This window comes from Paroedura picta, chromosome 4, assembly GCF_049243985.1.
Source record: "Paroedura picta isolate Pp20150507F chromosome 4, Ppicta_v3.0, whole genome shotgun sequence".
Taxonomy (NCBI): domain Eukaryota; kingdom Metazoa; phylum Chordata; class Lepidosauria; order Squamata; family Gekkonidae; genus Paroedura; species Paroedura picta.
This window is the reverse complement of record NC_135372.1, coordinates 40706765-40719856: the sequence shown is the minus strand read 5'-3', so window position 1 is coordinate 40719856 and position 13092 is coordinate 40706765. Positions and strand designations below refer to the sequence as shown.

The window sequence follows — 13092 nt, the reverse complement described above, 5'->3', positions numbered from 1 at the left end:
AGTCAGAACCCGGGCTTGCTGCATTTTGTACCAGTTGCAGTTTCCAGATCCAGGGATAAGGGAGGGCCCACATTGAGCAGGTGACAGAAGTCCAGTCTGGAGCTGATGCAAAGAACAGTAAATGGAAGAGGTGTAAGAATGATGGGATTGGAATTTATGGCTCAGGGCAGTTTACAGACAAGAGAGCCTGCATTTAGGTGCCTTGTGTTGAGCATTCATCTTTCTGAAGGATCTAATGAATGCTGGACTGTAACACTGAATTTCTAGCCAGCAGGTATAGGCCAGCCAAAATTAGGTTCCTTTCAGTGGAAGAATGCAAAGTGCATAGTCCCCCCCCCCCCAATTAAAATATGTAGGCGTTAGCTCTGTTAAACTCTTAACTGGATTGTGATCTATCCATTTAGACTACAGAAATTCCTTTTTGGTTTGCATTTCATTTATTTGGGAGTTACTGAGGGCCAGAGGGATCAAGAACGGTGTCCTGCTTAGCCTGCCTGGGCCTGAAGTACTTAAGTCATTTTTAAGTCACTCTCATGGCAAACGAAGAACATTCTGAAACTGGATTGGGTGTGATGTTTGGCGGCTCGCTTTTACGTCCATTGTAACAGGGGCCTTGTGAAAAGGGGTTCTCTTTGCGTTTCACTGGATGCTCTCTGGAGCTAAGCTCGGTGAAATCGTTCTTGTTTCCTTCAGATGTCAGAAATGGACCTGAAGGCCTTTGGCAGTGGCATCGATGTGAAGCCAGGCACCCCTCCAGTTACCGGAAGAAGCACCACTCCAACGTCCAGTCCTTTCAGGTACACGAACCTTTCAAAGCAAGTTGGCACGGTGGGCTCAGTGATGGAGCCCAGTTAAAATGTTCCAATAACAAACATCAGGATGCTGTTTTGACAGGAGAAGGAGCATAGTAATAAATGACAGCTAATATAATTTTTATTGGGGTGGGGGGCAAAGTGTAATTTAAAAATTAAGTCACCAGTGCAGAATATTAGTTTGTCAACCACTGTATCCAAATGGCATGAAGAGCTGTAAGAGCTGCCGTCCGCTACTTAACATCTTGGTGGCAAAAAAAAGTATTTTTTTAAGACTCGTAGAGGACAGCAAGTTAGAAGGGAATGGATTGGTTGACTGAAACATGTGCATTTTACATTATAGTCATAGCTGTAGGATTGTAATAGGGCATTCTGGCCTCCTTGGGAGTCCAGATTCTGTTTGGGGGTGTTGGAAGGGAAATGGCGAACAGTTCTGGGGTTGGAGGGATGAACTGTCTGAATTAACTGTGAATCCTCATGGGAAAGGGGACATATTTGGAAACGGAGGGCAATTTATTTTGCAGGAAATACGAAGACAGAATGGCTCCGCACTTGTCCAATTCCCATTTATTTCAGCAGAGCTTGCACAGGTGTGTTTCCTCAGGACTGTGATCTCAGATGCGTGAGAATGGCAACAGGCAATTTGAATACGGTTGGAGATTGTATGCTGCCAGTAGAAGCATTGCTGTGTGTGGTGGAATAACTTGTATGTTGTTACGAGAAGGATGCTTAGGAGCAGCTTGTTCCTCATGTATATCTTTCCACATAGTCACAATACTGAGTCCTGGTTGACTGTCCTTAATACTGCTTGGATCAAGATTGTGATTACCTGGTTGGTCAAATGAAACCACTCCAACAGAGCAAGAGGGGATGACATACTAGGATGATGGGATGTTTTGGTGTCATGACAGCAAAGTATGGTCATGCCTGACTCTAGTCTGGAGGTTTTCAAATTACAAAAAGGCTTCCCCAGACAAAGTGAGAATGGAGAACCTGCTTTGTTCGTAAACAGGAATAAGAGAGTGTTTTTCAAGCACTATTTGGAGCGTTAGTTGGAAGGTAAAAGTGGAAGGGGGACCATCTAAATGTTATTTAGTTCATTAGTTGTTTAAATTTATTGCCCGCCACTCCTGGACCAAGCTGTTTACAATAAAACCCTGATAAAACATTGATAAAATTACAAAATTTTACAAAAATTCCTCAGAAGCATAACCCATCTGACTTCCTCCCCCCTCACCAGTCCATCACCCTGGACCCATCACTAGCCCGCCCCGGGAGAAGGGGTGCTTCTAGCCGTAGACCAGGATACAGAGAGCTGCTTTGGCCAAGGGAGTAGCAGGCCTTTGCTAAAATTTTAGACAGTAACTTCTGAGCATAGTGCCTAACGGCCTGCTAATTCTGTAGGTCTTGACAGCTTCCCAAGCAGATTTTCATGGGAGAAGGGGAGGCTGTTTACTGAAAAGCAAGTCTTACCACTGCAATTCCAAATTATCAAAGCTAGCTTGACTACTCTTTTGTTTTCTGGCCATTAGGTTAGCTTAAATTGAGAACTGAATTTTAAAAAGCACACCAAGCATTGAATAAGTGGAAGCCAAACTGTGCAGCGAGATGTCAAGATCCCGAAAGTCTCAAGGTTGTGTGGGAAGCTTAGATGGCATATACTGTCAAAGTACTCAAGAGTATTTTGACTTATTTACAGGTTAGCCTTGCTTTCACAGAACTGAGAACATTTAGCCCTTGTAATGAACACAGTCAAAATAGTTTGGTAGCTCAGGAAGCTGAACTCTCAGGGTCACGCATGAAGTGTTTTCTGGGTACTGTCAGGTGGCCAGCAGGAAACAAAGGTCTCTCTGCTTCTTCATGAAGGGAAAATATAATCACATCTCCTGTGTGTTCATAATATATGGAAATTCCAGATCCGAGGCTCTGCCCATTGACTTTAGGATGGCTTATGACCACAGCTTGCCTAGGTCAAAGTATTCATGGCTAGAGGAACAATTTCCTATGGCTAGAAATAATTGAGCCTTTATCCATGAAAATAAGAGAATAAACTGCTGTACAGGCTGGGACTCCAGTTAGCTGGCAGTCTGATACTGAACTGCTTTTAAAAAGTCAAGCAAAAAGCAGCGAAAGCCCTTGCATAAGCATTGGCCTGTTTGTCATATTGAGTCATGAGTCCAGGACTGATGGTCTTCCCATACCTGTTCAGCCATATAGGACTGCAGGTTTTTTTCTGCTGAGAGGGGGACTGGGACCTAAGGGCATGTGCTGCAAATGCATCTCCAAAAAGGAAGCTCAGGGTTCAGGAAATGATCTCTGGTGCAGAGCCACAAAGTGCCAAGGAACTGGAACTGGTTCATTGCACTGGAGCTGCATGAATGGGAAGAGAGATTTGCAGGGTTTTCTTGTCGTTTGAACTAATTTGTTTTTAATAGCATGCCTCCTTTGTCTCTTGAAATTCAAATGCTTTAATGTATCTGAGCATTATGTGATCAGTGAATTGAGCAATTGCTTTTCTCCGTTAATGAAACGCCCCAATTAATGAATTGCTATTTGTTCATGACGAGCGGCCGCTACATATTCTCTGGCCTGTAATCTCTGCCTTTTGTATACAAGCAAAAATTTGCTCTATGTTTTCTTGAGGAATTGTCTTCATGCAGAAAATCTGTATGCATACTTACATGAAAGCAAAAGAAGTAACAGTATTGCTTGTTTTAATTGTCCCCTTTGGATGGCAATAGGAAGCTTTTAAACCTTTTAACAGGCATTCAGTTCATACTGAAACGCAGTGAACTGCTAGCTGCTTCAACAGCAATACTAAGCAATACCTAGTTTTTCTTTGGGATTAAGGGAGTATGTGAACATTGTACAAACAAGAAAAAGCCTCCCACGCGTGACACTCGAAATATTAACCCGTTGAATTGTTTTCTCTTTAAGGGCCGCCTCTACAAGTCCGAACAGTCAGTCCAATAAAATGAATACCATTGTCTACCAGAAGCAGTTTCAGTCAGCCACTGTGCGAATGGCACAGCCGTTTCCTCCGCAGTTCACACCCCAGGTGGGCAGCAAATGGCTTTTGCCTGTAGGCCGGAGTTCCGTCTGTCTGTCTGTCTGTCTGTCTGTGTGCGTGTGTTTGTCTGGCGGTATAGCTTAGTGCTGTTTTAAATAAGGTACCTGGAAGTTCCCTAATACCTATTGGATAAGTGCAGTTTCTGTAATTAAATCTAATTCATGTAGCCATCCTAGTATCTTGATGAAGGCAGTTTTGCCTCCAGTAACTTCTACACGCCTTTACTTGAGATATCGGACAGGTCTAAGGCTGGCAGGTGATCACTGGCTTCTCTGCACAGGTCTCACTACCCATTAAGGCTCACACGTTTTGAAGCGGGGAGGGACTGAAGTGGGCAAAGGGTTGAAGGGTCCCAGTGCGTGCACCTTAAGGATGTTCAGGACACAGTCTGCCAGGAATGTCTCCTGTGGAAGGTCCAATGAACTGAAAGAAAATGGCACAAAAAGCAAATCTTCCTCAGCTCATTGAATTGGGCCTGAACAGAAGTTCCTGGTGAATTGTGTGCCCTTAGCGAATTCCCTGAAATGCAGCTTTGAAAAAGAGGTCCAAAACTACAGCAATAAACTTTTTTTATTTTTTAAGGAGCGTTAAAAAGGGCCACGGATCCAAAGCGTAACTAAGCGGACAGGGAGAGATGAGGTGTAAACTTCAAACTGCAGTGGAGGATATGCAGCTCCAGTGTGCAGGTGGTGGATTTCATTGGGAACGAGTCACCTGTTTTCTACCCGTTTCTGCATCATGCTGCCCTTTAATCCGCCCTGATCTCTCGCTTCTGCCCCTCCTTCCTTGGTCTCTCATGTGCTGTGGCAGTTTTTAAGCCCAGTTTTCCACCTTGAGGATTTTTCACCCCCTACGGTTCTGGGAGCATGGCCCACTGTAAGGCAGAATGCACCCGTGGCATTGATAATAGGGGCATGCTCCCCGCCCCGAAAAGCCACCGTGTGATGGGGCTGGCCGTCTGCTAACAGCTAAATGTCTCTTCTTTTTTTCTTTTCTTTCTTTTTTTTTTGTTTGTTCTTTTTTTCCCACCACTTAGATCCTCTCTCAGCCTAACCTGGTCCCTCCATTGGTAAGAGCCCCACATACTAACACCTTCCCAGCACCTGTTCAGAGGCCGCCAATGGCACTGGCTAGTCAGATGCCACCTCAGATGACCACAGGGCTTATGAGCCACCCTCGCTTGCCACACGTGGCCAGGGGTCCTTGTGGATCACTCTCTGGAATCAGAGGCAATCAGGCCCAGGCCGCGATGAAGGCTGAACAAGACATGAAGGTTAGTATTTGTTTTTGGGTCAGCCGCGCTGTGTTAATCACAGTTCAGTCTTGACTTTGCAAGGCAAGATGCTGGTTGCTTAAGATGCCATTGGGCCCTTCAGCCGTCCCTCCCTGCAGAGGCCCTAGAGAAACAAACTGAAACCTTGCTGTTCCAGGCAGAACCTCCAGCCCTAGCTGAGTTTTAGAAGGACGAACCCTGGTGAACTACGCTAAACTCCCAGCAGTTTTGTGGGGTTTTTTCTCAGCTGTTTTTTGGGTGCTGCCTACCAATCTCTCCTTTTGTACAACAAAATTTGTGAAACTGAGCGACACAGTGCGCTGCTTCCTTTCGCTGTGCCTCTTCTAACTTTCGTGTAATACCGTCCACCCGAGTAGTCGCTGCATTTCATGGCATAATGTTTGAAAAGCACTTGGAGACCCTTCTGTGTGAATGAACTTGCTGTCACATCGGAGCCTGTGTGGGGATGCCATGCGATCAAAGAGAATCAGGAATCCAGTCGGTTGCTAGCAAAGGCAGGGCTTCCTTAATAGCCTCTATTATATTGACTTGCAATGCATCAGACTTGCAGAAATCCAAAGAGCTAGTTGGCTGCAGTGGCTACAGTCTTAGGCTAGGACGGGGGAGCCCCAGGTTCAAATCCCCACTAAGTCACGTAGCTCATTGGGCAACTTCAGGTCAGTCAGACACTCTTGGTCCAACCTACCTCTGGCTACAGGTTTTAAAACAGAGTGGAAAAGCATGTACAGAACTCCTGGGAGGAAGGGTCAGGCAAGAAATGGCTTTGATTGGGGATTTTTATTTTATTTTCCTATGACAAGTCCACTGCTTATCCAGATATTTATGGTAGGAATTGTACCGCAAATTGCTCCAGAGTCTGGTCCTTGCAAGCAGCAGAATTATCTCACTTCGAATACCATGTTTCACCTGCCCCAAGGCAAGAAGTTGTGCTGTTCAGCACGCAAAGTCACTTTAGAACCAGGGGTGGCCAAACTGTGGCTCTCCAGCTGTCCATGGACTACAATTACCATGAGCCCCTACCTGCTGGAAAAAGCTGTGACAGTGGTCAGACTGAAAAGAGGGAATTTCTAATTGAGGACACCGTACCTGCTTCAGTGGGCATGGGGGCATATATCTCGAGAGGCTGTTTTACAAATATGTGGATCCCAGGGTGGGTAGGCCAGGCTTGTCGGATCTCGGAAGCTAAGTAGGGTTCAGGCCTGGTTCGTCCTTGAATGGGAAACCACCCAGGAAGTCCGGAGTTGCAACTCAGTGGCGGGCAGGGGCAAACCACCTCTGAAGGGCTACATGTTTTCCCCCACTCCTGGGTGAACGGCACGACTGCTCAGGGGAGGCTTGCTTAGACAAAATTCTGTGGCCAAAATTCTGTGCTTTTTTTGTGCAGAGCCTGAAATAAGATGGTAATAGTGGCTAGGGCATATTATGATGTTTTATGCTTAAGTTTCATATTCCTTATGTGATGATTTTAGTTTATTCAGATGGCTTTTTTGCTGTTTTTATCTGTATTTGATGTTTGATGATCTGTGATTGTAATATTAAACTACTAATGCCCCTACACCTCTAAACAGTCCCTGCCTGGAAGACCCTTCAGGGTCACCAGAATCACAGCAACAACAACAAAAGTAGTGGTGAACTTAGTTTTGTATAGGCCATATTAAAAGGCCTTTGGAGTAGGAGTCACATGATTATACATCATCCTTTGGCCCTTCTGGCATTAAATCACAGGACATTAGTGTGTTCACTAGAGCTGTGTAGAGCCTGCCTGGCAGCTGTTTTTCCATTCAGGGAATTAATGGCAGCTAGGGTCATTGCTTTGGTAAGCACTGCAGACTTTTTTGGCATCTCATCCAAAGTTGCCTCTCGTTATTACAAGAGATAAATCAGCAACGGTGGCACCATCCCAGTTAGGCATTTTTAAAGATCCCAAGCAAAAAAAGCCTCCGGATCTGTGAGAGGAGAACTTGTACAAGCCCATGGTGGTCGCTCCAGCACTCGTAGAGCTAATTTAGAGCTCCAGTTCACTGTTCAGTTGCTTGGGAGCCAGTCCTGTGGGATGACTCCTAAGATAATTGCATTGACAGATCTAAGAGTAGAAGAAGAAGAAGAGTTGGTTCTTATATGCTGCTTTTCCCTACCCGAAGGAGGCTCAAAGCAGCTTACAGTCTCCTTCCCTTTCCTGTCCCCACAATAGACACCCTGTGAGGGTGGGGAGGCTGACAAAGCCTTGATATTACTGCTCAGTCAGAACAGCTTTATCAGTGCTGTGGATAGCCGAAGGCCACCCAACTGGCGGCATGTGGAGGAGGAGCGGGGAATTAAATCCAGCTCGCCAGATTAGAAGTTGGTACTCCTAACTACCAAGCTGGCTCCTTAAGTAATTAGCGGGAACTTTATATAAGACGCACCCAGTGCCTCCAGTCCCATCAGGGGATATGAGAGAGGCCTTCCTTTCAGCAAGGTCAACTCTATTGTAACCATTTCCTTGCTTGCAATTCTGAGTCTTTTTTGTCCTGGAGACTGTCCTGCAATGACTGTGCAAGCCATTCCAGGATATTTTCTTAACAATAAATGCATACATATTATTCTTGAATTCATTCAAAGTTGACATTTAGACTTTGGGTAAGAGGGGAGACGGCTGGTCTTCCCTTTTGTCACTGTTGCTGTCTAGTCGCAGTCTCTGTTGGCCAGCCCCATAGGGTTTTCAAGGCAAGAGATGTTCAGAGGTGGACCCTGGTATTTCTCGGCGGTCTCCCACCCAAACACTAGCCAGGGCTGACCATGCTTAGCCTGCCAGATCTGATGAGATGGGGCTGACCTGGGCTCTCCAGGTCTTGGGTCCTGCCTTAGATAGTGGTGTCGACCTGGGTGGCTGTCTTGTTTCTTTGTAGATGCTGTATTAATTGCATATGGAATTAGAAGAATTCAGATCCCCAGGCCTTTCAAAGAGCCACTTAAAGTAGTTCCCTGTGCTGTGGCGCATCTGCTGGTGGTTCAGCTCTTATTCGTGAGACTGTCCTGAGCAGGGGTAGGCAAACTGTGGCCCTCCAGATGTCCATAGACTACAATTCCCATGAGCTCCTGCCAGCAGGGGCCCATGGGAATTGTAGTCCATGGGCATCTGGAGGGCCACAGTTTGCCCACCCCTGGTCTTAAGGCTTGAATACACCGAATAAATAGCTTTATTTCTGGCCCGCATTCTGTTAAGCACCTCTTTGTGGTTGTTTCCTTATCAAGGCAAAGCAGAGAGCTGAAGTCCTTCAGTCTACACAGAGGTTCTTCTCAGAGCAGCAGCAGAGCAAGCCAGCTGGAGGCAAAATACAGAAAGTGGGGGACAACGGGAATAAGACCCCAGAAGCAATGGCTGATTCCTCCACCGGAGCATGCCAGGACAAAGTGGAGGAGAAACCAAGCCCCACGCCGACCGCAGCCCCCAAGCCTGTTAGAACTGGACCAATCAAACCTCAGGCCATCAAGACGGAAGAAACAAAGTCATAAAATGCCGTGTCTGTCTATGCCAATGTGCGGGGAGTTGAAATAGCAGCACAAACCTGTCGCCCCGAAGGGCAAGGCAAGGCCCATCAAGGATCTGAATGGCATAAAGGAACGTAGACACTAAATTAGCCTTGGCTACCGTGAAAGGCTCTAAAGATCTGGGGAATCCTTGGGGCTTGCAGCTCCCATGCTACTGCATGTGTCATCTGTCTGAACTGGGAAGGCCCCCCCCCCCCCCCCGGCCTTCCAAGGACACAAAATAATGCTGCTCGGGCATGTACTTTAATCGGTGGTACATTCTCTTCTGGTTTGTTCACTGCTGTTTCATTTTGAGAAGCCATGTGACAAGAGGCAGATTTGAAGACAAGACGGTGGTGGAGAGAAGGAAGGGGGGGGACACATTTTGTTTTTGTGTCGCTCGGGTCTCCTTAGAGGATGCTGATCCTTAATAATGATTGACCCGACAGATTTCAATGCAGTTGGTAAGTCCAGATAGCTGCTTTTATCACCCACTTCCCCACCACCACCACCACCTTCACACACACACCCAAACACTCCCCCGCTTGATCCTTGTAAATGTTCTGTGTCAGATTCCCCTGAAAAAGGCCGGGGACGGCTGCTGCTACGGTTTGATACGGTGCTGAATTCAACTGAAAAGGAAATGAAAATGCTCAACAGCTCCCATGTGAACTCTCATACCAAAACCACCCGTTAGGAGGCAAAAAAAAACCTCTCTGTGTTGCCAGTCACAGCTCCCTAGCATGGGGTGGGAGGGGAGGGGGTGGGTTAAAGGAGCCCTTCGCCTTCAAACGGTTCGCAGCTTATGTCTGTATAGCATCAAGCACTTGACCTTGTGCCGCAAGGGGGGGGGGCGGGGAGCATCTTCTCTTAAAATGTGGCACGTTCTTATATCAGAAGCTGTTATCGCACCTCCTTCCTATTCACTGTGTGCTGGGAAACAGAATCAAGTCGAAGAATGCCTTTAAAAAACAAACAAACCTGTATCTTCTAGTATTATAGCTGTAGGAGAGTACTCTATGATAACTTCTGTGAATGTAAAATAAATCCCATACCCGCTTATGATATATGTAGTCGTGACTGTTGCTATAGCAGAGCTGTTTTAATGATGTTACTCTAGACTTTTTTCAGGCAAATCAATTGGGGAGCTGATAAGAGAGCACCAGGTACCGCACACCCGTAATAGAATTGGCTGGGGGGGGGGAGGGGAGGGGTTTCTTTTGAGAATTCCTTTTCTTCCTCTCCCCAGTTCCCCCCCTTTTTATTTTATTTTTCAAATTTTGAACAAAGCGAACTAAAAGTCTACTGTGTATAATTTTGTTCAGATGATGGCAAAAGCTGGAAAAGTCTGTTGCTGCTATTGATGCCCTAGTGAGATGCAATTGGTTATCTTTTTTATATAAATATTATAATTTGAACTTTTTGCAAACTTAGCTGTGATGTCAGCTTCCGGGGGGGGGGGGGGGGGGGACGACGGACAAAAAGGTATCCACTTGTACTGTGAGTTGGCGTTGTACAGAAATTAACAGCCATATTGGTCTAGAAATGTTTAAACTTTTTTTTTCCCATTTGTACAGGGGTAACGTATTGTATTAAATATGTACGGTCTTATTTACAATGGGTTTGATTACAGAAACTAATAAAATATTCTCTAAATAAAATTCCTGAGTGCATTCTGCCTCATCCAAGTTCAAATCCCACTGCTGCTACAGATACTCAGGGCAGCTTTGGAGAACGCTGTCTCGTTTGCCAAGAATTCTGACCTTGACAAATTCAATTCAGAGGGATTAACCCTGGCAAACTACTTTGGCTTACTGGGGAAATTGTGGAAGAAGAGCTTTTTTGGGGGGTACTTTTTACTAACTGAAGGAGTCTCAAAGCGCCTTACAATTTCCTCTCCTTACGACAGACACCCTGACCTTTTTCACACCAGGAATTTTGGCCCGGCCCAGCACTCGTCCGGTTGCAGAGCTAATTCCCACTTCTAGATGGCGCTGTCCCTGGCCTGGTGCCCATTTTTCACCATGGGCCTCATTGGGGCATATGTCGGGCCTAGCCCTCTCCCCTTGCTGCCCCACAGTAAAAATAAAAATAAATGCCCCAAGCAGCTCCAGCATGCTGCACAGTACAGCAGAGCCACTTGGGGCATTTCTCTTTATTTTTACGGACCTGGTATTATGTCATGACGTGCACACGTTCTTAAAAGAAATATTGAATGGCCCACAATGCCGTGCAGCGCAGTAGAACCTCACCACCCTGGCTGCCTCACACAGGAGCACGAATTCGGGGTACTAAATGTTTCCCTGTGCAGGAGCGGGAAGACTCAGGGCAACTAACTGTGGGTCAAACACCAGGCGGCAGCCTGATCGCAACATCCTCTGTGCAGAGAAGTTGGGGCTGAGAAAGCTCTGAGGGAACGGCGACTGGCCCAAGGTCACCCAGCTGGCTGCATTTGGAGGAGTGGGGAATCAACTCCCATTCATCTTCATGGCTTCTGTGCATTCCCACATGGGTAGCGCAAAGGCACAGGCCTGCTGAGGTGAAAAAGCTTGCAAGCTAAACTTCTAGAAGAACTCCCCAGATGCCAGCCCCTCCCATCACGGAGGGGCCTGCCTGTCTAAATTCACATGGGATGGGGGGAGCTAGCATTCTCCCCTCAGGCTTTTCTTTGCCGCTGAGGAGAAAGGACACGCTTCTGAGCGCAGTGAGTACTTTCACAAGTTCTTGAGCTTTCCAAAACTGATTATTGGGCTGACTATTCTTTGGAAATCTATTTGGAAATCTTTTTGAAATGGCTCTTTAAAAAATCCCCTCAGTGTGAGGGGCAAGATGGCCCAGCAGGACCACCACAACTCTTTGTGATGTTTTGCAGGTTTTAACATACTTTATTTCTTTGAAGGATGCTGGTTTATCAAATGCGTTGATTAAAGTTCATTCAGGGGCAATTTCCCCTTTTCATGTTCACATTGCGAATGCTCTTGTTTTTTTCCGCCTCAGTTGTCTAAAACGTTTTTTTGAAGGGAATAAAGAATGTGTACCCCCCTATATCTGCAATTGCTCCCCAATGGAGTCTGTCTGGTATTATCAAAGCTACTGCATGAAACTTTAGAACCATTAGCAATGGCGGATTTGTCGTTCTTAACCTACAAGACAGCCTTTTTAGCAACCATAATGTCAGCAAGTTTTCTGCGCTATGTGTTCTACCTCCATTTATGCAGGTCTTTAAAGAGAAGATTTTGCTGAGACGTAGCATGACCTTCCTCCCCAAGGTGGTTTCAACATTTCCCCTCAGGCAGAGTGTAGCCGTTCCAGTGAGAGGGACTCTTTATTAAAGTCATAGACACAAGCATAAGATAATGTGATATACCTGTTAAAACCAGAATTTAAAACATCCTAAAATACAGCAATACAGAATAAAACATACAGTAAGGATGTATACAAACAGTTCATTTGGCACAATTTCTATTGCCCTTGTTTTTTTCCAACCCGTCAAACAAACTTTCAGAGACAATGACACACACTAGATCAGAGGTAGTCAAACTGCGGTCCTCCAGATGTCCATGGACTACAATTCCCATGAGCCCCTGCCAGCATTCGCTGGCAGGGACTCATGGGAATTGTAGTCCATGGACATCTGGAGGGCCGCAGTTTTGACTACCCCTGCGTTAGATATTAGAAGGACAATTCTCGCTTATTTAGAGTCAAATCCTTTTGTAAGGATAACCACTTTTTCATTTACTTTCACAACGCCAATAAGGGGCATAAGGCTTCCTCACAAACAATATCCCATTGGATTGTTTCCGCTACTCAACTTGCATATGCTGCAGTAAAGTCAGACCTCCCCTCATGTTTGGCAGCACACTCAACATGGGCCCACTCGACATCTGCAACCTTTGCAGCTGGTCTTCCTATTTAGGATATCTGCAAAGCAGCTACGTCGTCCGCTCTGGATCCCTTCAAGCGACATTATTCCCTGGACTAGTATTCAAGCCCACTGTAATCAAAATACAGTGGGCGCTAGGCAAGGGAGCCCCTGGCAGCCGCGCGCAGCGCAGCTGGGGGGGGGCTCCCTGGCCAGTGGCCTGACGCGGCGAGAGGCGCCTCCCGATGCGTCAGGCCGCCGGCAAGGGAGCAACTGTGAGCCGTGTGAGTTGCTCCCTTTTCACCAGGGCCCCGTCGATGGTCTGTCCAAAGGAAGGGGCCAATCGGCACCCTTCCTCATCCCGGACAGAGCCCGCCCTAACTCCTCCCCCTATGCCCTTATGGCTTTATTTAGTCCGTGGCGCTCGCGGCACCGCGGGTGGGGTTAGGATGTGGATACCACAAAGGAAGCTACAGTGGGACTTTGGTCAATCCTCTGCTCCTAGCCCACTCCCACCTCCTACGGTGAGTCATCTTGTTCATCT

General features: G+C 46.5%; 1 protein-coding gene and 1 long non-coding RNA gene across 12 annotated transcripts in view; one reads left to right on the top strand and one right to left on the bottom strand.

Moving 5' to 3' along the window:
* PRRC2C (proline rich coiled-coil 2C) overlaps positions 1-10347 on the top strand; it is an 80865-nt gene extending 70518 nt beyond the window's left edge. For 6 of the 11 annotated variants that reach the window (XM_077332587.1, XM_077332584.1, XM_077332583.1 and 3 more), the window contains 5 exons: positions 694-797; positions 1337-1402; positions 3750-3870; positions 4919-5155; positions 8411-10347. In XM_077332587.1, coding sequence (XP_077188702.1) covers positions 694-797; positions 1337-1402; positions 3750-3870; positions 4919-5155; positions 8411-8671 — 789 coding nt within the window. In that variant the 3' untranslated portion in view covers positions 8672-10347. The remainder of the gene's footprint in view (positions 1-693; positions 798-1336; positions 1403-3749; positions 3871-4918; positions 5156-8410) is intronic. The other 5 variants (XM_077332586.1, XM_077332585.1, XM_077332590.1 and 2 more) reach the window with 3 other exon arrangements.
* LOC143835245 (uncharacterized) overlaps positions 1-11974 on the bottom strand; it is a 29054-nt gene extending 17080 nt beyond the window's left edge. The window contains exon 1 of the long non-coding RNA XR_013230049.1: positions 11891-11974. This is a non-coding gene — a long non-coding RNA (uncharacterized LOC143835245). The remainder of the gene's footprint in view (positions 1-11890) is intronic.
* Between the last annotated feature and the right edge of the window lie 1118 nt (positions 11975-13092).